Source organism: Fringilla coelebs (genome assembly GCF_963513975.1).
Source record: "Fringilla coelebs genome assembly, chromosome: Z".
Classification (NCBI taxonomy): domain Eukaryota; kingdom Metazoa; phylum Chordata; class Aves; order Passeriformes; family Fringillidae; genus Fringilla; species Fringilla coelebs.
In genome coordinates this window covers 48,864,491-48,889,084 of record NC_140031.1, presented here as the reverse complement: position 1 = coordinate 48,889,084, position 24,594 = coordinate 48,864,491, and the positions used below count along the sequence as shown (strand labels likewise).

Here is a 24,594-nt window from a genome sequence, read left to right as displayed (position 1 = left end):
TTATGAGACTGGAGGAGAAAAGAGTCTTTGTGCTCATTCAAATATTTTCATTATTGCTTTTTTCACATGTTTAGCTTCCTTAATTTTTTAATAAGAGTGCATTTACATCTCTCAATTATATTGTTACTGTGAAATTCAGACTCAATAAAGCCACAATAATATGAGAGAGCATTTCTGTTAATTTTATATTAGCTGTACACTAGACAAATGGAGTTTACTTTTTTGAATCTTCCTGCCCTTTGACTTTTAAATTTATTCTGCTGAATTTATTTCCTTGTATCAAAACATATTTCAGGATATTAAAATAATATTTTTAAATTTCCCAAATATATTGTGGCTTGGGGTGCATTTTTTCCAATTTACTGGGTGTCTTTTATTACTCAAAAAGCCTGTGATAACCAATAAAGAATATATTACTCTATCAAATGCATGGGAGTGGTTTTGCCTCCTACTTTTTCTTTGTCTCTACTACTGGGCTTTTTTCCATGCTTTTATTCCATGTCCTGCAGTATAAACTGATGTGGGAATAAGACTAGATGAGAACTATTGTAACAGTGCTGAGTTCACAGCATTGTGATAGCAATTCTTCTTAATGCTGCATTTTAACATTCATTTGATGGGAAAGCTGTTGGTATGATCTTTTAACAAAAGGAGAAAAAAACCTCTTGCACTTTAATTGTGTAATATTCTAAAACTGAGAGCAGCATAATAAAAGTCTAGTGCCTTGAAAAAAGGGAAAAGATATTGATACCCTTATTTCTTCAAGCTAGCCACTTATAGTGGCACTATCTGAATGAAAAGCTAGCAAGTTCTAACATGACATAGGTGATTGTACTTGCACTTTTACAGATCTTGCATTGAAGTTTTTCGAAGCATTTCAATTTTTTATAATTGTTCCCCTTCAATAATAAAAAGAGAAAGAGACCTTAGGGCTATGATATTGGCACAAACAACAATCACTCTGATTTCTTCCTCTTTGTACTCCAGACTAAACTCTATAAAACTTAGCCTTGAAACTACTGCAACAGTAGGTTTGGAAAGACATTAAATTGTGGTGTCATGACAGAATTAGTCTGAAAACATGTAATATTACTCACTTGAGGGCCTTGCTGTACACCAGGCTTCAAAGGATCCCCAAGAGTATACTTCTTTGCTCTTTCAATGCTCCGGCGAACAAACTCATCATAAATAGGCTCTTCCACAAAAATCCTAGATCCTGCTATACAACACTGTCCCTGGTGATAGAACAGACCAATATGGGCAAATTCCACAGCAGCGTCCACTGCAAAGAAATGTAGACTTGATCAGATCAAAAGCCTGAATCGTCACATCATAAAATCTTTACTAACCTTTGTCACCCATCTAATTTCCCTTTCTAGCACGTTTTATTTTTATGGCCCTTTAAAACACAGATATACAACCATTTACTTATTTCCAGCTACCTATCTCAAGAGCATCATGGTACACCGAGCTGAATACACATTCAGATATTCTGTGGGAAATGTATATTTAACATTTCTTGCCCTGTCAGGAGTGTCAAGAAGAGTATTCAGACAGAAAGTTAATAAACCTGTTTAAGATCCTTCTATCTTCTTTTCAGTCTTCATTCATGTTTCATTAGGATGATCATTAATTACATTAAGGGTGAACAGGTTTTCAGAGCTCCACATTTATTCAGGAGCAATCGACTTTGGTGGCAAACTAACTTAAAATTATGGCATGACCAGAAAACATTAAAATTACTTATTTTTTGAAAAGGTTAAATTAATTTACTGGCAAAGAAAGGAAAAAGCATATTGGATTTGCAATAGTAGTAGTTCATATAATAAAATTGCTACTAACAATCTGCATCTGCAAATATAATGTTAGGACTTTTTCCTCCAAGTTCCAAGGTAACTCTCTTCAGATTGCTCTTCCCTGCCGCTTCTTTAATCAGTTTACCAACCTAAAAGGTAGGAAGAGGACAGGTTCATGTCAAAAAGTTTGTAATGGCCTCTATAATACTTTTCTGTTTTCCTCAAAAGTGAAAATCAGTTAAGAGATTTCTACTATCCCAGTAAAAAAAAATGAAAAAAAGGTTAAAATAAAACAACTGAAAAGAGTCAGGGTACAGAGGACTTGTGACCTATGAACTGGAAATGTTTTCTAGAAGACTTTTCCCCTGTAATGCCAACTGCCAAAGATACATGGTGCTTTTTTTGGTTGCTACTGCTCTACTTGCACATATCTCTAATCTAAAGCAGGCACAGGTTGCTCCTTCACCTGCTACTCCCATTAGGCTAAAATTCCTTTGTTTTATGCATGAGAAAGCTCTTTATTGTGCAAAGTTTATGAGAAAAATCTACACTGGCTGCATGGACACTCTTCCTTGTTTCAATTTCTCTCTTGGATGAATGAAGAGCAGGAAATGAGCACTGCAAGCTAGGACCCTTGCCCTGCTTTTTACTACTGATGACATGGTTGAAGGAACTACGTACTATGGATTGCCCTGGAAAAGCTGTGAAGGAAAAATCTGCTTGTAGCTCTTGTGGCTTTGGTCTCTATCTGCCTGTGTGTAGCAACCATCAGGAAAACTTTCACCCTCTGTCAGCCTTTCTGCCATCATTTCTCACTGCTAAATTGCACTGCTAGAAGAGAGCAGTCACCAAACTCTAGAATACAGCCTCTGGATCCTCTGCCTTTGGGGGATCCCTGGGCACTGGGAACTGTAGTTGTCACTGTCTATTGGAAACATCTGTGGGATATTTCTCAGGGTTTTGGGTTGTTTTCATATCTCATTACTATAGAGCTGAAGGTTTCTGAGAGTAAACGTAGCTCTTGCACTCAGTGTGGATTGATCCCTGACATGAAGCTATGAAGAGACCAGATGGCAGCTTTTCCGTTTAGCATGCATTTAGACAGACAATATAATGTATCAAAGAAATAGCTAATCCTAATCCTATATGTAGCCTGCAATGAGAAATATTCTATTATAGTACTCACAGCTCTTCAGAGTGAAGGTTAGGGAAAATTAACAGTGACCTTCCTTTTAAACAGATACATATTTAAACACCCAGACCACCCAGATGGTACTTAGTATCAATGAAATACCAAAAATCTGTCACCTCACCTAAATGTGTGCAGACTGAAGAATGAGTTTTCCTAGGTACCTTCCTGTCATCCTGTTGTTATTAAACTCAAAGATAACAGAACATCTTAAAAAAAGAATGTTATGAAAAAGTTTTGATTTAAAGGAGTAAAACTTAAAATACCCTTGGTATACTAGGATCTTCTGTATCTCATGGACTGCCTTTGTTTGAAGGGCTTTCCAGCAATACAAACATTGTTTAAATATGTTGAAAGTTAATAATAACCAACAAATCATTAAACAGACTTTGTTTAACAAACCAGCAGCCTAAAGAAAGAAGACAGTTAAAATAATTGCATAGAATAAGTTAGACATTAAATCATTGATGGGAATCTGAGGGGCACATTTCCTGCTTATATTTTCTTTCTTTCCTTCTTGTATTTTCTTATACTACCTCTGTAGAGCCTGTGAAGGCTACTTTGTCTATATCCATGTGGTGAGAAATTGCTGCTCCAGCGGTGGGTCCAAAGCCTGGCACAATATTCACTACTCCCGGTGGAAATCCTGCCTGAATTGGAAGAAAAAATCCTGTAAATTTGGGGAAGGATAATAACTTTAAGAACATGTGTTGCATGGTCTTCCCTTTTCAGTTCTCCAGCCACCTATTCTCAGCCCTAGAGCCCCACAAGGTTTCATTCTCACATGATTTACACCCTCTTTCTTTCACCTGTCTTTTAGGTTATTGAAATATTTTTTGCTTTTTCTCAGAGAATATATTGCTTTCATTCTTTGTCAGTGCCATTTCTGAAGAAATATTTTTTAAAATTTTGTCACTCAGATGTGTAAACAAATATTGCTTACTTTCATGTTTGCTTCATTCAAGCTGTTTGAATCAACAGATGTGCTTGCTTGACTTCTGCACATTGATATCCATGCTAGATGAAATTTAATTAATCATCTGCTACTGAAGTTGAGAAAAGTGATGGAACTCTGGATGTAGGTTGAAAGTACAGTAGGCAACGTGAGAGTTTACAGCAAGAAAGTGGCAGCTACTAAGCATAAACAAGCAGGCTGAGATAGGCATAGTTTCAATATCTTGCACATTTTTTATGCAAATAAGCTTTTCCTATGGTTCAAAACAAATGCATTGTTTCCCATAAATCCTGTATTAGATATCTTCCATTCTCAGCTAAATAAGCTATTTTCTTCCAGTAGCTTGTCAGGCAAACCCCGAGGATTTGTGAAGAGTAGACGGAATTTTGTTGGTTTATGAAGCAGCTGCACAATCTCAATGACACTTGAGGAACACAGAATTAAAATATCAAATAGATTCATATCCTGCATTATCACTTCAATAAATCTCTTTATAGCAGTGAACAGGACTTTAGAATTACATGCTAAAGCTCCATAGATTTTTAGAAAATTGTGACTTTCAGGTGGTGAGTTGGAGCTCCTAAAACTCATGTCCTGCATTTTGGATAACAAATTCTTACTTCTGTTCAAGCAGCTTTTATTCCTTACAGTTTCATTCAGATACAGTCGGTCAATGCTTTTTATGCTCATTTAATTTTCCAGATAAATATTTACCCTGAAATTGATGAGACCATGAAGTTCTTTCCATTTGCTTAGCATTGTCTTTCTTTCTTAATTTGTGTAGAGGAATCTCCCTTTGAGCATTTCATTTCCATGTTTGTTTTAGGAGCTCTTCTCTAAACGTTAGTAAGGGAATCTTGTGAGTGCCATTAAGCAAGATAGTGAAGGTTACCAGAAGTGACTATATATATTTTTTTTTAAATCGGGCATTTAGGAACTAGAAAGTTAAATTAAACCTCAGGATATTTTCACAAGTCTAAAGCAGCTATCAAAGTGATCGCTGGCAGGGACTTGGCCTCCAATGTATTTTTTATATTCTGGCTATTTGTCACATTCCCACTTCTGAGCTTGCCTTTCAAGAAATCAGAATATCACAATAGATATTTCATTAGATCATAACAGAATTGAGCTAATTTCCCTGTAAAGCTACTTTTTTCAGAGAAATACACTTTCAGATACTTATTGTTAGAAATTAATAGAGAAGGTTTCTCTCATATTTTTAAAAGCTCTTCCTTGTCCCCACTATTATCTAATAGCATTTACTATGTGATGCAATAATAGCAGGACATGGCTCCATTCTGATAATAACTTAGTTTCTGTTTAATATTAACACACAACCAGTCAGTGTGCTGTGTTGAATCACTGTTTTAAAGCAGAATTATAAAATGTGCCAAGTCATTCCACTAAAACTCTGCAAGGTTACTGCACTGGTGATTACTGACATCTGTGCCAACCTTTGAACATATTAGACTGTATTTGTTGATTTTATTGGGAAGAAAGCTAACCTGTTTTACTGTTCTCTTTAGTTGTTTGCTGCACTGGGCACAATAGTTAGCTTTGGAGACACTAGCTTTCTGAAGAAACTGGCACACCCCTTGCTCAGGAGCACAAAGTGTCTTCTCACGGTTTCTGTGTGAAGAGAATTCACAGGTTTGGCAGCAGTCACCAGCTTGATTTTACAGCTCCCTGTTAATAATAAACTTAGGTGGATAAAAACTTTGTTCAGTTAAAAAAAAAAAAAAAAGCTGTACAAGCAGGTTCTTTTCTGTGATAACTGTGCTAATAAAGTCATTGCCACCCACCTCCAAATACTCTGCACTTGACTCCTTGTTCGCTTTTGACTCTGAAAGGTACTGTGCTTTGTTAATGCAAAAAAATTGGCTAAAGAATGGAGTTTACTAAATTGATGTTGTGGGATTTATTGTGTGCGTACTAGGCTGAAAGATATGCATGTTTTGCCCTGGTTTGGCTTCACTGGTTTACAGCAAGGTAAGTTCCACAGTGCAAGACTGGGCATGCAATGAGCCTGTCTTGTATTACCTTTGTGGCATTTCAGCTGCAGTGTACTCTTACACTTCTGAGAGGGGCAGATAACCCTGTTGTTGGTGACTTACCTCTTTAATTAAGGATCCCATGTAAAGGGCACTGAGTGGAGTTTGTTCTGCTGGTTTGACAACCACCGTGTTTCCACAACAAAGGGCAGGGGCAATCTTCCAGATGAACATAACCAACGGGAAGTTCCACTGAAAGACAGATGAGAAAGTGTATCCTATTTCTAATACATCACCAAAATACCTTAGCTTTTTCTATTATAATAGTGCAAATTTTCAGCTGGGTGGTTGAACTTTTTGTTGAACTCCTTTCAGAAGGAAGATGTTTTGAAAAAAACAATTGGCAAGCCATGTAGTACAAACTGGGGATTGTTGTTTATGTGTAAGTCTAGGGGATCCAAGGTTTTAGCTACAAGCTCAAGAGACAATGAGTGTACTCCTTTAACAAAGTATTACAGGCAGTTGTTGGATTAGTGGTGCAATTGGGAGTTTTGCTATCTTGAATGGTCACATCTATCACCAATTCAGCTTTCTAAGGGAGAGAAGGTAATAACACATAATGCTGTCCCTGCCCTCTCCCCTGGAGGTTTCACTGGCTGTTGTGAGCAGTTCAGGCAGACTGAAGAGCAGCTGAACGCTTCGGATCCCATGTTCTGCAGTGTGAGGGTCAACATGACGTGGGGAAAATAGCTTTTCCCCTTTGAGAATATTTGCTATAGTGTGAGTGGCATTGAGGCCATGAGCCTCAGCTCAACAGATGCCTTTTTGAAATAGGGAAAAAGGCAGTTAAGAGTTACCTATTATGTCAGAAAGGCTAGGAGGAATAAACATGCAACACTTTTTTTTCTCTCTATCTCCTTTCAGACTCACCCCCAGCCCCAAAAATAATGAGAGCATAAGTAACATGAAGTGAGGGATTGCAGGGGATTCTGCATGTTCATTGTTAAAGTTGTACATACAACTGCATAATTGAAAGGAAGGGGAAAGGGTGAGCTATCAAAAGTGGTTTGCAGCATACACATAGTCCTCACAGTTTTGGCTTTTATAGAAAACTCCAGTTTGTTGGTCCATATTTCAGTGGAGGGAAAATGAAGATATACTCAGAAATATTAACATTGTATAAGGGAAGCCAGTGTTGGTACTAGCTGCTTCTTTTACTTCCAGGATTATATTTTAAATGGCCACATCTAGTGCTTCTAGCTCTTTATCATAGCTTGACTGAGTGTTTTACTTGAAATGTCTTGTGTCTGACCTACAAGAGGATCTAAACCAGCAGTGTCCCAAACTTTCCTGGAGACGGAATACAAACATATTCAAGCAATGTGGTGGTCTAAAGATACAGCAAATTTTCAATATCATCTTAAAGATGTTGGGAACATGAGCAGGACCCACATGTTGGAGCAGACCTTATAGACAAGATGACTTTTTCAGAATCTGTTGAGTTGTCAAGCACGTCAGGTGAGGCTGCTCATAACTACCATGTGCAAGGTGGTGGGTGGATTAGGAGAGCCTAGTGAATACAACTACTTTCACAAACACACACCAAAACTACATAGACTTCACAAATAAATTTAGAACCTGAGCTCCTCAAGTGTTTTGAACGATCAGACTAAGGTAGGCCTTTTGAAACTTCAGTTGAAAAGAGTGAGTTTAAAACTGGGAATTCAGATGTGCCAAACAGGAGCTTTATTGGACACATTCTTTGTGTTGTAACTTGTACCACCATCATGGTGAATGAGTCTTAGCCATAAACAAAGATCCAGCTGTCTGAACACCGTACAGAGCATAACAGATATTCTAGGTCTTAAAGAGCTTATTGTTTATAGGCTTATAGGCTTAAACATAATAGACTGTAAATATTACACTCTCCTACTGGTTTGTTTCTAATTCTTTCACTTACAACCAAACACAATTCCATCTTCCAAATTATTTTGTAAGTCAAACTTTTGAGATTTATTTTACCTTCATGTACATGGAGGAGAGGGACAAGGTTTGACCAAAGTGACTCATCACACTCTGATGAATCAGAATCACAGAACTCAGGATAGTCTCTGTCTTTCAGGACCTGAAAATTCCTGGTTAGTAATGTTTCACAAATGCACTTGCATAGGTAAAATTTCAAATGCATTTCCATTTGTAGCAAGAAACTTATGTATTTACATAAATGGTTCCAACTTACAGGAATAATTTGGCCACACACCCCAATAGGCTCATGTCTAGTAAATGTAAAAAAGTTTCCATCTATGGGAAAAAGAAATAAATTAGGCATTCAGATAAAGCATTTGTGAGAAACAGTTAAATCACAAAGATGATAAAGTAGGGTACCAAATTTAGGTGGATACAATGTTTCTTATAAATGATATTTTCAAAATCTTAACTATGCAAAAAGCCATAAAGTACATCTGGATTCAATGTCTACTTGCTTCATAGCTCCAAGGTTTGATTTTTCCAATCTGACTGTCTTTTTGCAGTGACAAACCTGCTTCTCAATATGGTATGCACAGCGCACCAATAAGCATTCCTCATTTCTTTTTTCTTTTATCACCCTTTTTTTTTCTTTCAAAAACTGGTCTTTTAAATCCTAGGTACATATCAGACATTTTTTAATATTAGATCTTAGCTTAAATCAAATCCATTAAATATAAAATTCTCTTTGATTCACATAAATATGTGTTCCATTAAACCCAGTATAGAGTTCTACAGGAGGCAAAGATGTTGGAAGTATTTATCACTCTAGTTTTCCTTAATTCCTTCTTTATTACCTTTTCCTTAATTCCTTCTTTATTACCATTCTTTTCTTTGCCTTGCTGAGAAAAGGTAGCTAGAGAGACAATGTTTTCATAGAGCTGCTTAATGGAAAAGGGAATGGAATGAAATTTTAGCAAGTGCTGTTTCCTCATTCCTATCTCGTAGTACTTTTCCTAACACATTATCCAATCACTGAAGTAAATATTACTGCTTTGTGCTAATCTTTGCTTAAATGTAAACACCCAGGCCTCACTACTGTAGCCTTGTATAAACTATACATTGCTAGTAGCCTAATGCATTTCTTAGATGTATACACAGGTTACATTTTTTTTGTTCATAAACAGTACCTGTTAGTAGTCTATGGAACAAGAAATAAATGTGAAGACCTACATTAAATGTTTAAACTGAGAACGATGACAACTCTTTAATAACCTATCTTAAAAACTTTCAAAAATATTTTCCTTTGGAGATATTTTCAGTGTTGCACAACTTTCAGATAAAAGTCAGTTATTTACAGCTTGCGTTGGCCTCAGTTCTGTAGCTTTGTTATCTCGGAACTACTTACCCATTGGAACAGTACGCCCATGGATTTTATCAGCCCAGCCTGCACAGTAGCGTAAAGTTTTGATACAGGCACCCAAATCCATTAGATAGGCCGTGGAAAAGAGCTTCCCACCATCAATGGTTTCCATCGTCTGCAGACAACAGCAATTAAACAGTTCAATGTAATAATATCAAATACTGATAATGATTCTTTTGCTTGTGCTTTGTAATTCAGATTTTGGAAGTTCACTTTGAGGATTTCAGCTTTAGAACAAAGATTTAGAATACTCCCCTCTGAAGAACACATTTTGAAAAATTGAATGTAGCAATTTCAAAGTGAGAAATTTTCATGATGGCTTATTTGTATTGAGCTATGCGTATAGCATGATCACAATGCATTTGGTAGTGGTAAGGTTTACTCAGAAAACACCTCACCCATATGAATCTGTTACACAGTTCCACTTTATGTTAAATATTTTGCAAGCACAGATCGAGAGATTAGGAAGGAGACAGTGCAAATAACTGATGCAAATAAAATATCAGCAAGACTTAAGTCTTGTAAAGAATATCCTAAATATACCTTGAGTATTTGATGTGCGAAGGAAAGATCTGAGCCATCTAGAATTCTTAAGTGAGAAAAATTCCTTAAGAAAAATAAATACTTATATAGAAGAGAGTCTCTAAATAGCCAAATCTAAGGAATGTGGTTTGGATTAATTTCCATGCCCCTTACTATTGGGACATAAAGATCATGAACAGTTCTTAAATAGTGTCCACATATTTTTGACACTTCAAAAATATTTTTCTCAAGCTTTCAAAAACAGAGAGATTGAAGACCTTCAACTCTATGAACAAACTTGTTCAGCAGGAAGAGCCCAAACTATAGTTTTAAGAGCTAAACTATAATTTCAAGATGTAATCAGGTTGGCATTTTTTATAATTTGCAGTCAGATCAACAGACTGATCATCCAAAAACAGTTTTTCACCAACAACTCTCCTGTGAAGTCTACATTTTTAGTTAATTGGAAATGTTTCAGATACCATACTTGGGAAGAAATCAGAACAATGAGAGAAGACAGCAATGCTTGATGGCTCTTAGCAACAAGGAACTGATTAAATGAGATATGCCCTTGCCATTCCATGCAATATGTGGCACTATTTTCAGTCTGTTTGGACATGGGAGAAAATTCTTCCCTGGCCTCAAACTTATGAAATCTCTGCATCTCTTCAACATCACAAGAAACTGAATTCAAAGTAACAGCTCTCAGCAGCTCTTCCAGTACCTTGCTTTGACTTACTCTTTCAGCTGGCTACCTGTAGGTCTGCTGAGCCTCTGAAGCATCTTATCAACAAATAAAGCACTGAAATGGAATAATTTTCATCCTGGTCATATGCATGAATACAGGAAAATGACTTTGCAATGAGCTGTAGACATCTGTTTTGATCTCTAGTCTGTAGGAGTATGCATTACTCTGTAGTACTAGTTTTGCAGGTAGGATAAACTGAGGGGAGAAAATCTAAATTCAAAATCTGGAAAGCACTTTACTCATCTATACCTTTTCTGTAAAGGGAAATAATTAATAAGGGGATTAGGTTGCAGGAAATATAAATATAGTCAGCAAAATAGAGACTTGGGAGGGGCCCCCAGAAAAAAACTATTCTTTTATAATATGAAAATGGCAAATGTAAACAAAAACTAATTCAATGTCCCATCTTTACTGTGGAAAAAAAGATGGTATCTTCATCCTCTTTGCATTTTTATGCCTTAGACTGAACAATGAAGAAAGAAATGCCAACTTATCCAATTATTTCATGGACAAGATGGCATACTGCACTATGTAGACTATAGCTCTCTTTAAATTTTGTCCCTCTCAAGTCAAATCTAGCACTTTAAAGGACATAAGTTCAACCCACATAGGATTTCTCCTAAGAAACTCTGCTATATAATGGGTAACACATGCTTTGCAGATTTTACACATCTGAAGGTTTAAATTTTATGAACTTACCTACAGTATGTTTTGTGGCTAATGGCTAAATACTTCAAACTGTGACTAGATCAGTCTTAGTGATCATTCTGAATGCTGGATACTCCTCCTTGCCTAAATTTTTATGTTGTTTGCAGAAAACCGGGATTTATCTTCAGCACAAACAATTATCCAACCTAAATTTTAATTCCAGAATGTGCTTGAAATAGCAGAGAAGTCACCTGAATAATAGTATCAGAAGTGGAGTTTAAAGCAAGGAGGAGAGGACACTACCATTTATCAAATTGAGGGTGTATTTCTATTTCATATGTCATTTCTTGCCTTAGCGCACAATCTGTAGGTGAGAGCTTTACAAGTTGTGTCTTCTGTTAAGTGTGGTAAAATAGCCAGTACACAGTGGTTTGTAAGGAGAAGGCATCATTCCCCAGCACTCATGTTATTGCTCTTTTAAAATTATCCATTGCTGCCTTTGGTTCTCCTTAAGCTTTATCATTAATTACTAGTTGCAAGCTGGAGTTAATGAAGGACCAGTGATAAGAAAATACAGAGTAAGGAAATTCAAACTTTCCCAGTTCTGACTTGCATCATCTATAAGCATGGAGCCAGGCTTTGAGTTTAGGCCTTGATTCAGGCTTTGTTTTAGACAAGAATTAACCATGGGATCAATATTCGTGTGCCTTTAAGAAGCAGTGATTCAAATTACTGTGGTTGTAGGCAGTTTAAGTATCAATTTAAAGCTAATCAAATACTCAAGTACTTTGTGGATATAGGGTGTTGATAGCCCAGAGTGCAAGCCAGCTTAGAGAAGCCCGTTTGCTACAGAGAAGAAAAGCAAGCAGTGAAACAGCCTAGCTTTGCAAAGAGTAGGCATGTTAAACGCTCTTGTATCCTTCTGTAAAAATCAGGACTTTTCTCCTTGTCCTTTTGTTCACATCTCGTACTCACAGCCAGAATCAGACGATCCCTTTCGACCAAGTCAGCCAGTTTATTCAAGAGCCTTCCTCGCTCTGAGGCATCCATTGTGCGCCAGGTTGACCCCAGCTCAAAAGCCTTCCTAGCTGCTTTAACTGCCTTGTCTACGTCCGCCTGTGGGGAAAACAAAAACACTGATGTGATCAATAATTGGTTCTGTCACAAGCCTTTTTTTTTGCTGTCCAGTGTGTTGGGTTTAGCGTAAGTTTGCCCTTAAGTTGAAATAAGAGAAAAAACCCCAATGTAATAAAAATTAGTACCAGTATTGTTAAATACATGGGCTATTCTCTTTCAATCACTTCTGTTTTTATTTCAGGAATGTAAAATTCTATGAGAAACAGATGGGTTCTCAAAGTTTCCAAAATAAAAATATATAAAAGAACTTTATTTTTAAAATTTAGACTTTTTAAGCCCTTCCTATACACCAAGCACTTACATTAATGATATAATCTCTTTTATTTACAAAGAGATGCCTGAGTCTGTAAGGTAAATGCTTAATTACTTATCATCTGAAAGTATCTTACAGGGCAATGAAGGCCATGTTAGAAAAGCCCATTCCTTAGGATGTTGCATTAAATCAACACAAATTTATTATTAAGAAAAACAAACTATTTTTGAAAGTTTTAAGAAATATTTATATATAAAATTACTTTAAAAATTAAAAATAAGACATGTTTAAAAAGTTAAGCCTAGGTATTTTGAAGTTTAAGCACTGTCTTTGCATATACCAGCTAATTTGTTGGGTCCATTAATGTTTTTTCATCATGTATTTTGTTATTTATCATTTGGTTTCCACTATAGAAGAAAAATCTACAATGAAACTATTCTGGGAAAATGTTATATCAGGATTTAAGGAAAAAAATTACAATTTCTTGAAAAAAGGCTTTCAGTACTTGGAATTCTTCTGTATTTTATTATTCTTGTAAAATTTATCAATGAAAATGGTGACATAGAAAAGAGGTGTAATCTAGATTTTTGTCAGAAACGAAAAATTTTGAGCAAAAAAAGAATAAAAAGGAGTAAATATATAGGCCATGTCTCCCAGAGAAATTTGCATGCAAAGTTTGAAGGATATCTTTCAAACATTTTTTTGTCCCACTGTTTGCTAATATCTCCTCCAGGGAAATCATTATCAAGGCTGACTAAGCAACTTCAACTAAGTTAACATTATAGTCAATTGTTTTAACAAGCTAGAATGAACTTGATCTTGAATCTTTAACTGATATTGGTAGTCATCAACTAATTTTAAGAAGCTGTAAGTGGGGTGTCTTAGCAACTTGGAAAGCCCAGGACAGACCGTGAGGCAGAGGGCCACAGAAATTCCAAAAGTTTTTCCAGAAAATTTTGGAAAAGATAGGAAGGAACTATATGAATAGCATAGCCATATCTATAGAGTGATACTGACCAGTCACCTACACCAGGTACCTAAAATCTACCAAATTAAGAATTATTTTTTTTCAGAATCTGTCAGCACGTTGTCAATCACCGCATCACCATCTGTGACTCCTATCACAAATTTTCTACATCTTTGCAATAGGACTAAGGGCGGTGGCTTAGGCCTTACCTAGAAAAGCAGAAGGGGAAAAATATCATATGAATATGAATGACGTAAATTAAAGCTACATTGTCTGGTGTTCTTTCTACTAGAAATGAAGAAATATTTAAAATTGAGAAAATAATATAAGAGTAATAGAGGGCTGTGAATGAAAAGTAATAAAAAAAGATTGTTTTTCAACTGTATGAAATTTAATTTCATTACATAAATCTACACTATGAGTATAAAAACACTTTCTGAGCCAGTTTAGATTTTTTACAGAACTACATTTAGTTTATATATGCTGACCATTTGATGAGCTGCTTTATTATTACTAGGGGCCTTTAGGATTAGGAATGTAGCTTGAAAGAGCCATGAAACTGGAAGCAAACAGTTCCCACCCACATATATGCCTGTTCTTTGTAACCTCCTCTTGTTTTTTAAAATACCACTGCAAGGCAGTGGACAGCCCTTTGTCAATCCTATTGTATGCACAAATTAAATTCCTAAAATCTCTTGGCTCATTATCTGAAGTCTAGCCTCTTGCATATTAGGTTCATAATGGCTGTGTAATTTACTAGATCTGCACAATTCACTAGGCAATTTAGTTAATAGCAGTTGTCATTACACATTAGTTTGCAAAATTATTGAAGAGAAAGCAAACCTGTGTTTTGAATAGTATTATCTCTTCTATTTAACAAATTGTTAGAGAGCTTGTAAGGAAAGAAAGCTACAAAAATTTTGAATGATAACTGAAGAGTTGCAGGTTATGAGTAATTTAATTTGGGGATGATGAATTATCAGTTTCTAAGCACTACTTATAGTGGTATTAAAGAAAAGAAAAACCTTTGAAAAACTTCAGGTGTTTGGATTTTTTAAAATTGTTTAATTCCAGGTGAAATAATTAAAAGTCAGACTTTCTCAGCCATGTTTCTCTAAGAAAATTATTAAAATGTGACATCATTACGACCTTCTTAGTAATTTGTGGTCACTATTGCTCGAATACTAGACAACATTAGAGACAAAGATTATTAGATGAGATTACAGAAAAAGTGAGAAAGATTTAATGAGAAGATGATTCTGAGTGTATTTCTCAAAAGAGAATTTTATTTCAGTGTGAATTTCTGTACAGGAAATGAAAAGATGCCGAAAAAAGCATGTGATTATTATATTGGCAATAATTTTTGGTGAACTTATAACAAGCCAAACTTACAAGTTTTACATTAGTTCTACTGGATAAAAAGGTGTTTAACATTTTAATGATATACTTAAAAAATGCTTCTTATACACAACATTCTAGAGATGCCTATTTCTTGACTAAAATTAATATAACATTTTGTAAGAAATGTGAAAAAAATTCACTTTTGGATGCAAAATTAACTTTGAAGTGGAACTATAGAAAATTAAATATATATGTACAAGAACCAAACCAGTAGTTATAAAAGTAGCTTTATTTCCAGTTACAGTCATTCTATAACTAGAAATAAAGCCTTCATTTCTTGTATTTACTTTCTCAGAATATATTAACAAACCCTTTCTTTGCTCAGTACTTTTAATGGTATTAAGCACATTGTCTAGCCTATTTTAAAAAAACCTACCACCTTCATTATTTTTAAACTGTATAGTAGCACAAGGTGAATCCTGTTCATAAGAAAAACACATAATGTAACAAAAATACGCAGATTAGTGCCTAGGTTTTCATTATATCTTTGATTACATGTCATCTATCTGAAATTTTCCACTACAGAATCTCATAAAAATTTAAAAAAAAAAAGTTTCTTTACAGGTTTGAGAAGTCATCTGCTTCATTGATTCAGCATGCATTCAGGAGGTCTCTTTTGTGGACTTAGTGACTATTTGATAGGGTACCTTCAACTTGAAAGCAATTTTAGGACTATGTTCAATATGTTTTTCACAAAACAAAATATTTGTAGGGGGGCAATACTGAGACTACGTTTAGCTAAAAATACTCATGGTAGTGATCGTCACAGAATTTGTAGCAAATGGTAGGTATTTGTCCTTTTTATATTTTCTGGAAGGAAAAGCCTTATATAAATGTGTCATGAACAAGAATATATTAATTTTTAATGAAGAAAATATAACAGAAAAATAACATAAAATCCCACCTAAATTTTTTAGGTGTCAATGACCACAGATAAGAAAAAGAATCAATAAAATTAGTAAAACATATCAGCAGAAAATATTTCTTCAGAACTTTTCTCATATGAGCCTAAGGTAAAGCAGTTTTTCAGCGTCTCTTTACAAAAATTATTGTGGTTTATTAAACACGAGGTTGTGAAAGAAGGCATACAGAATGAAGTACGTCCATCTGAGCTGGTTTTACATTACACAAATGGCTGCCTGCCTTCCTATTTTTAAGATGCACTGAAATTAAAGTTACAGTTAAGGGCAAGAAATAAAACCCTACCTTGTCTCCTTCTTCAACCTCGCAGATTTTCTCTTCAGTTGCAGGGTTAAAGACTGCAAATTTTTTACCACTGACTGAATCATGCCATTCATTGTTTATAAATATCTGCAGGGGAAGAAAGAGTACAATATTAGTAACACATTTATATCTGTTGTCTGTTCTATGTTTTAGTGAATAAACCTACCTTTCATAGCTGAGACCTGCCAGATTGATGGATGTCTGAACTAAACCTGGCTAGCTCTTATTACATTATCCTGAAGAGATGAGTAATCACATGCACACTTAACCAGGATCTGTTTTTTAAAATTCCCTTCCTTTGGAGAGGAAAGCTTTCTCTACGTTGCATTTTTATTTTGTTTCATGTCATAAAAATATTCTGTTGTGAAGTGGCCCATCCTGTCTCTGAAGTATAAGAGAGGTTTAGCCCTCAATGACCTATGGAAAACACCCTGAGTTTCCCGTGCTCACCGGGTTGGTAGCAATGCAGGCCCTGTTACATGGCCTACTAGAAGTAAATCAGTCCTTGGATTTAGTAACTATAGTATATTGAATTAAGAATATCTTGGAGAGTACTCTTTGAATTAACTTTGCTTTGATTTATCTTTGCTTTGATTTATCTCCTGCCAAAAAAAGAAAATCCCAACCAAAACTAAACCAAATCATACCCCCAAATAAGCAGAAGCAATAACAGGGTATTTTGAAATGGAAGCTGAGACTGAAAAACACCCTGTCACAGTCAATTGAATGAGTTAAAGAATCATAGAATGGATAAGGCTGGAAGGACTTACGGACCCAGTGGGGTCATATGGTCCAATCTCCCTTCTCAAGTAGGGTTGTATTAGAGCCCCTTGCACAGAATTGCACCCAGATGGTTCTGTGTGCTTAGGACATACAAAAGGACCTCTGGCTGAAATTTGATGTACTTATCTCTGTTCACAAATGCGAAACAGAGCCTGGGTCTTACCTGTGGGTGCACAAGATCTGTTCTACTCTAGAGCCTGCCATCTCTGGGGCACTGTTGGTAAAATGATTAAAGTGTTTTATCTCTTTTTTAACTGTAGGTTAACCATAAAGCAGAAACAAAATGCTCTTTGAAAAGACACGATAAATGCACAGCTGTTAACAAGAGGAGGCGTAAGTTGCTAATAAGTGTTTTGTACACTTCTTGGAGTGGGCATGATAAAATATACAGTCCAAAGTTATCAGCACCTGTCCTTCTCTGCCTGACCCTCTGTGATCTCTGGGTTCAAGTCAATGCTGAAATGGGTGTGCCATGCCAAGCTGTCCTGCTATACCTCGAGCCCACCCTCCTGGTGCTGGTGGGCCAGTACACTCCCTTCTCAGGGGCTTCCAGGGCCATTGCACTCTAGGCATGGCTGTGAGATCTCGGCTGTACTCACCTGCAAGGACATGTCAGGCTCTGACTCACTGTACCGGGTATTTTGAGCTCAAGCTGTGCTTCTCCCTAGAGTCAAGGCATCTTACCCCACAGTTACGGGAGTCTAGCAGTGAGATCAGCTAGCACTCTCCATGGGGACAAAGAACCTAGTGCTGCTGCTTAGCCTAACAGGAACTTTGAAAGAGAAAACCAGAAGATACTTTGGCGTAGGCAAAGCAGATGATGGTTGACTCAAGACATGGCAAGACAGCATCAAGATGTCAGAACTGCAGGATAAATGCTTTTTGTCACAGAAATTTGAGGAATAAATCTTTCTACCACAACCACATCATTAAAATGTGACAGATTTCAGGGAATAAATTTCCTGCACAATATTAAAACTGGCTGAGTAGTTGTTAATAATTGATAAATAGTTTATTAATAGCCATCAATATTGATAAAATTAATACCCATAAATGGATATGGCAATAATCTGTTAATATATTAATATATTCCTGTGTTATATTAATATAGTTCTGAATTTTTCTTCTTGCCATTATGTGGTAAACTTATATAGTATGATTGCCACCTCTGACCATCAGGACTGACCAGAAAACTGATTTAACAAAACCTCTCTGTGAAATAAATATCTAAGTCCATAGAAATTTCTGATAGGTGATGAAACAAGTTATAAGAGTACCCACACAAAATTCCAATTGTGGTAAAAGGACAGAGACAGCAGTTAAATGGTTAATATGACAAAAGCCATTGCCAAGAAAAGAGACAAAGTAAAAGGTAAATATTAACATAACACTGCTATGATGTTACAGTATGCCAAATTCATATCTGTCTGTGAAAGGAATAATAGAAAAACATACCATTTTTGGAAATATTTAAAGTGCTTGTTTAAATACAACATTTATTGCCCCAATCAATATCACCCATAATATTAGTTTAGAATATATTTCTTATTAATGTTTTCAATACCATTCCTGTTTAAAACATTACTTTATTATAATATGCATATATACAATATTGTATCAGAGTTATATAAATCAAACTACCCATATGTCTTTCGTAAGCTAGATAGTGTCCTTGTAAAATCGGGGTAAGAAAGATGGGAAAGGAAAAAATCAAAACTCTCATGTAAGATGTATTAACACATTTCAGGCAGCTGTACTCATTAACATGCATGCAGCCATGCTCCTAAAACGCTGTGGAGTATTTTCTGCAAACAGGATGTGGATCTCTAAATCCAGGCAACACTGAAGTAGCAGCTAACAGCAGCCTCTAGCAGAAACCTTGACCTGCTGAGGAAAACAATGCTTGGGATCACCTTGCAATAGGCTAGAGTGTTTTGTCAGTGAATCAGAACTCCACTGACAGCTCTTCACTCACAAACCCAAAGGACCTACCCCTCTGTGGCAAACACTGTGCACTGGGTTGGTTGTCTGTGGTGACTGTCTATGGCCCACCTGGTGTAGGGCTACACATTTATTTTGCAAAGATTTAGCAATATTTTTACAGATGTTTTGTAACTGTTACTTCACTGGAATTTTAGGAGAGAAGGTTTTTTAAATTATTATCTCAACAACCCAAAGAGTAAATGTTCAGATTTCTTTGCAGTAGAAATGGAAACACAGACTTCCAGCAGATGAGACTCTACACTGTGGGAGCTTAGTATTTTAAATAAAGCACAGGCAGCATCAGTCAAAAACCCTCTGATGTCTTTAGTCCTCAATGTCATAGGGCAATAAAACCTTGCATTTCTGAAATTATTGATTTCAGTTCAAATGATCTAATACCATCCATTTGGTGTTGAAGTTACCTGCAAGGCTACACTATTTCTGTCCTTGTACATGGTTGTTTTTGTCACTCAGATGACCTGAGAATAGAATGGAGACAGGGGACCTGAACTTTGCCTTTCTTTTCTTGCCATCTCAGTGGTTTCTTTTCCTTTACTTCTGGAGTACTTTGAAGGAATTTTGAATTCATATTGAAGTATCTGCTAGATGGGAAGCACCATATTTGTGTCGGTAGTACATGAGGGAAGAAAGCATTTTACTCTGTACAGCTTTGCTTCTGACAAACACTACAGCTCTGCTGAAAAACATTTTAGGGTCTTCACATAAAGTGTCATAATTTTATGGATCACAACTTTTTGCTATGCAGTCTCTACAGAGGCTTCAGTGCCTCTGCAAAATAACTTAGAAGTCCAGATTAAAAAGAAAATTTCTGCTGTTGCACTGACTCCATATTCATCATCTTTCTATAAACTCACTGTTTGTTTGGGAGGAATTTTTATATAATTCACTAATTTTGATTTACATTATAATTCATACAGAGATGTATCAAGAAAGGTAATGGAACTAACTAAAAAGTGGACCTTCCCTAACTTAGCTGTTCAGGATATATTTTTAAACATGGAAATAAAGGTCTAAGCTATGTTCTGTCTAGATATCAGAAACTTCAAAACTTAGAGTATAAGAAAAAGTAAAGCCTCTTTCCACCTTAAATTTGCCCCTGGCTATAACAAAACTTTTCTTGACAATCCTCTTCAAATGAGCCCAGTTTCTTGTTTTACAGAGATAAAAGTAATCACCAGAAGATTTGAGCCCTTGCTCATCTGATGGGTCTCAAGCCTTCTCGTGTGGACTGTGAAGCAGGGAATTTCACAAAGAGCACGTTTTTACAGGCCAGGAACAATGAGGAGACACCAGGACTGAGTCTGGACACGTGCTGGAGGCAGCTCAGCATCACTGGTGTGAGGTGGTGCACAGTGCTGAATAACTGCTGTACCTGTTCACTCCTGCTTATTCACATTGTGACAGCCATTCAGGTGTTCCTAAGTACAATAACTCAATAAAAATTTACTCTGTAGTAAATTTTACAGATACATCTAAGCCCTAAAGTTTTGTGGCCTAAGACAAGGCTCATTTCAAGCGCTAGGACTTCTAATTTACTAGTCTAAAATTATATTATGGAATCTCACTGTATTCCTTGATTAATAAGATTAAAATATGTGGCATTTCTGAAGGTACTACCAAAGAATGAAAATTTAAGCTTTAAAGAAATATGTCAATAAAGATGCTGGTGTGAAATCTCCTTTTTTTTTCTCCCCCTCAAGTTTTTCCTTACACGAATTCTATATTTGGCTAATATTCCATGTAACTTTCTCTCTCTCCCTTGCAATATGCTATTATCTATGCAGGAATTACATTTTACTTCTGAAATGGACTAATAATCAGGGAACATACTCTTTCTATTAAGTATTATGTAACTTTTTTGATTTTCCACTTAGTGACTCTGTGTCCACAAAGTGAGCTGATTTTAGAAAGAGTAAGTTTCTGTAGTAGCTTTCTAGCACATTACCTTTCCCCGGATATTCCAATTACATTTTTGAGCTTTTATGCCTGACCTTTGTTTTTGAAGCTAGTGGCCACAGCATTTTAATGTTCAGCTATAATTTTTCTTTACTCAGTGTCTTACCCTTCCACACTTCCTGATATTCCACATGTGGCTGAGCAAGAGAATGTTCAGCCCTTTTCTTCTCCTCATGCAATTTGACAACTAATAATTAACTAATCTTAGCTTCCCTGATTAAAGGAGTACTACAGGGTTTAGTGGATGTGAAAGCATCATGACAGAAAGCATTTGTCAAGTAATCATTGTCTAATTCCTCAGTGTTGACTAAGTAAAATATTTACTAACACATTTTTAGCTAGCTACCAAAACTCATTGTGTTAATGGAAATGTCTTTAAAGGAGGTTCATATATGAAACCAACTCAAGATTATTTTATGGTTCAAAATCCAAGCTAATTTCAGTGTTTAAAATACATTTGATTTGATGTCTGAAAATCAAATTTCATGAAAGGTGTTAAGTGTTATACCATATGCAAAAGGCTTACTCTGAAATATATCTATACCAACCTATAGATCACTTGGTAAAGTGAACTTTGTGGAAAGCCATAAATGATCACAAACATAGAAAATAAAACAGAGAGACTGTTAAGTAAAGAGAGTCCTTGGAACATCTCTTGCAGATCTCTCTTCAGATCCTTTTGTACAGCCTGTTGGTATTATGCAATGGTAGAAAATGATAAATTGGGGGTTATGAAGATGAAGGATCTGGTTCTAGCTGACTTAGACAGAAAGGTTAATACATCAGCAGTAATTAGTGCTTCCCTCATCTTGATCCTTCCAGTGTTACTAGCCACCCACATGCCATGTTACAACTTGTATGGGACAGGAGAGGAATGGGATGGGTACACAAGACTGCAAAGGCCTTATTAAATTGGGGGATGAGTGTGGCATATGGGGTGACATTGCTGTTTTCCCAGCTCCCTGTCCCTCAGCACACTGCTGGGGCTTTCAGACAATCCTGTGTGATATTTGAAGAGAGGAGGAAAGCATTGCAAAAATCAAGCCTCCACAGACATGTGCTAGATTTTGTAAATAAGGGCACTGCTTTTCTAAACAGTTAGAATTTATATGCAGTTTTAACAGAAATGGTACCTATTGTCAAGGCAAAATAAATATTTATTATGTGACCCTCTCCTTGATTGCACACTACAAACTAGACTTTCCAATAATGCTGGCTGTCTTTTGGTTGCTTTTTTGTAGTAACAGAATAGATTCTTAATAATGAAATATTTTTAAAGTATGGAAATATTTACAGGAATTTGTGTTTTGCATATTCAGTTACTTCACTTGGTGTTTTTTTGCATATTAGTTGTTTTCCTTTAGAAAGCTAAAAAAGCAAAAAGTAAAATAAATTTTTTTTGAGACAGGAAGAGCAGTAGCAGGCTACCGCATGGCAGAACTATATATCTTTCCTGTTAAATATTTACAAAGTAAGATCCTTTGTGATTTATTCAAGAAAGACATGTAGTGGAACATGGTTAAGTTTTTTCCGTTTGAATAAAAGGATAGCATGGAATTTAAAAGAACTAATTTAGATGTACACCTACTGCAGGAAAAGAAATTAAGCAGTGGTTCTAGAAAATAAAATTATTTCCCCTGCAATGGTATCAAGAAAAACAAAAGAATAGTTACCAAGAATCTCCAGAGTTAAGAGGTTCTCTCTGATCAATTCCAACCTGAATGTTTCAGAGGGCAAAGTTTCTGTCAACACTTTTCCAAAGTTCTAGAAGATATCTGTGTGCTATGATACAATATGATATAAAACCAGCAAAGACTCTTTTAAAGCTGGAAACACAAGTCTGGATTCAGACCTCCTTTATCTGTATATTTCTAACTCTATATGGAAAGAATTTTCTGTTTTGAGGAGTTTATGATAATACTGCATAGTTAGATTGGTAGACTATATCTAGTTTATTAATTACTTTTTTACCTGAAAAACAAATTCAAAACCAGATTTATTTTCTCTAATGTAAATATGTGACCAGAATTAATTTTATTTTAGATTTGTTTTCACACATCCTTTTCCATGTAAACTTATCTGGTACAATTATTTGAATCTGATTATAACAAAATGCAATATGCTAACATTTTAATTTGCTGTTTTAAGTCACTGTTTTGAAAAATAATATAGTAGAAACATTTCTTTCTTTGTTCCATTTCTACTTTCTGGTAAACTTATCACTGATCAAACTTTGTTTCAGGAGAAAAACAGCACCCGCACCAAGTGGAATGTGGAACAATTCTATCATGCATGCACATACGGGTGCTTTAAATTAGGTTAAAAGGATCACTGAACATCACTTGCTAATATGTGTAAAATCGGAATTCAACCAGAATAAACATTTTAAGCACTGATTTACAGTGTCTTCCATAGTTCACATAAGGTTAAAATGAGCACATTCTACTGTCTGCAGTGAATGCATAAAAAAGATTAGGAAAAGCAAGTGCTACTAACCTTGGTGTACTCAATTTTCAGATCTTTTAATGGTTCTGGCAGTGCAGGCATAACTGTAGCAGGACTGCTGTCTGAGCCTTGTTTCTTCATTATTTCAGTTGAGAAGTTTCAGGACGTTCCTGAAACACAGGTGAAATAAGGTATAAAAGGAATACAGTGATTTTTGCCCTGACTGAGTTCTTGGCTTTATTTGTGCTTTTTATCTGAACCAGCCATGGTATATTTGCATACAGGAATATGATTGGATGAAAGAATTCATCGCAAAGAGAAAATGACACTACTTATTTTTATGACCAACAGCCTTTTCAGTGAGCTGAGACCTCGATGAAGCACATGCTGCTGAAGCAATCTGCCTAGGCAGACACTATGAATTCCTCACTGGAGAACAGAGCTTAAGGCCTCCTCATCTTACCTGTAAAATTGCTTTCTCTCAGCAGGCAGGTATCCAGATTCTAAGGGAACTCCTTCACGTACTTAAAGGCAGGTCTGAAGGTAAAGACAGACTTGCTAGCTCTGAAAACAAACCAAGCCCTTCTTACTAGAAGGTTGATGAGAATAATTACCAGAGCTAGAAAGCATTCATTAGAAACAAGTCACCTTAGGTTACATTTTAATATGTTCAGAGTACATTAGAAGTAATGTTTGTCAGAATTAATGTTTGTGTTGTAGATCACAGAGATAAGAAAAGACTAAGGTAAAAAATTCTTCATGTGTTTTTCAAAACTGTGAAGGTGGAAAAAATTATCAATCCAGAAAAAAAATCTATCTGAGTAGAACTAAACAAAAAGTTCCTGTTTTTTTTTTTTTTTTTTCCCTAGACAACACCACAAATTTAAGGACAAAGTTTTTAACCCAGTGCCCTTTGGAATATCTGAGTCCAAAACAAATTGTTCAATAAACTAGACTTTTCTATCCTGGATGGAACTCACTTTTCTTTTCTGGTTATTCAAAGAAAAACATATAGCTTGCACAGGCAAATCATTTTATGAGGTACAAGAAACTCCTTTTTTCATCAAGTCTTGCCTTTTCTGATTAGTGGTCTCACAGAACCTGTTTTTATATGCTAGGCTTCTGATTAATGCACAATTATCTTATTAAATTATCTTATTGCTTTCATTAAGATTACATAAATGCTT

General features: G+C 35.7%; 1 protein-coding gene across 1 annotated transcript in view; it reads right to left on the bottom strand.

Annotated features, from left to right (window-relative positions):
• Positions 1-23,548, bottom strand: part of ALDH1A1 (aldehyde dehydrogenase 1 family member A1) — a gene marked incomplete at its 5' end in the record, with an annotated part of 30,371 nt that extends 6,823 nt beyond the window's left edge. The window contains 9 exons of the mRNA XM_084225327.1: positions 1,098-1,282; positions 1,843-1,945; positions 3,522-3,635; positions 6,055-6,183; positions 8,171-8,232; positions 9,305-9,434; positions 12,213-12,353; positions 16,202-16,306; positions 23,459-23,548. Of these exons, the coding sequence (XP_084081453.1) occupies positions 1,098-1,282; positions 1,843-1,945; positions 3,522-3,635; positions 6,055-6,183; positions 8,171-8,232; positions 9,305-9,434; positions 12,213-12,353; positions 16,202-16,306; positions 23,459-23,548 (1,059 nt within the window). The remainder of the gene's footprint in view (positions 1-1,097; positions 1,283-1,842; positions 1,946-3,521; positions 3,636-6,054; positions 6,184-8,170; positions 8,233-9,304; positions 9,435-12,212; positions 12,354-16,201; positions 16,307-23,458) is intronic.
• Between the last annotated feature and the right edge of the window lie 1,046 nt (positions 23,549-24,594).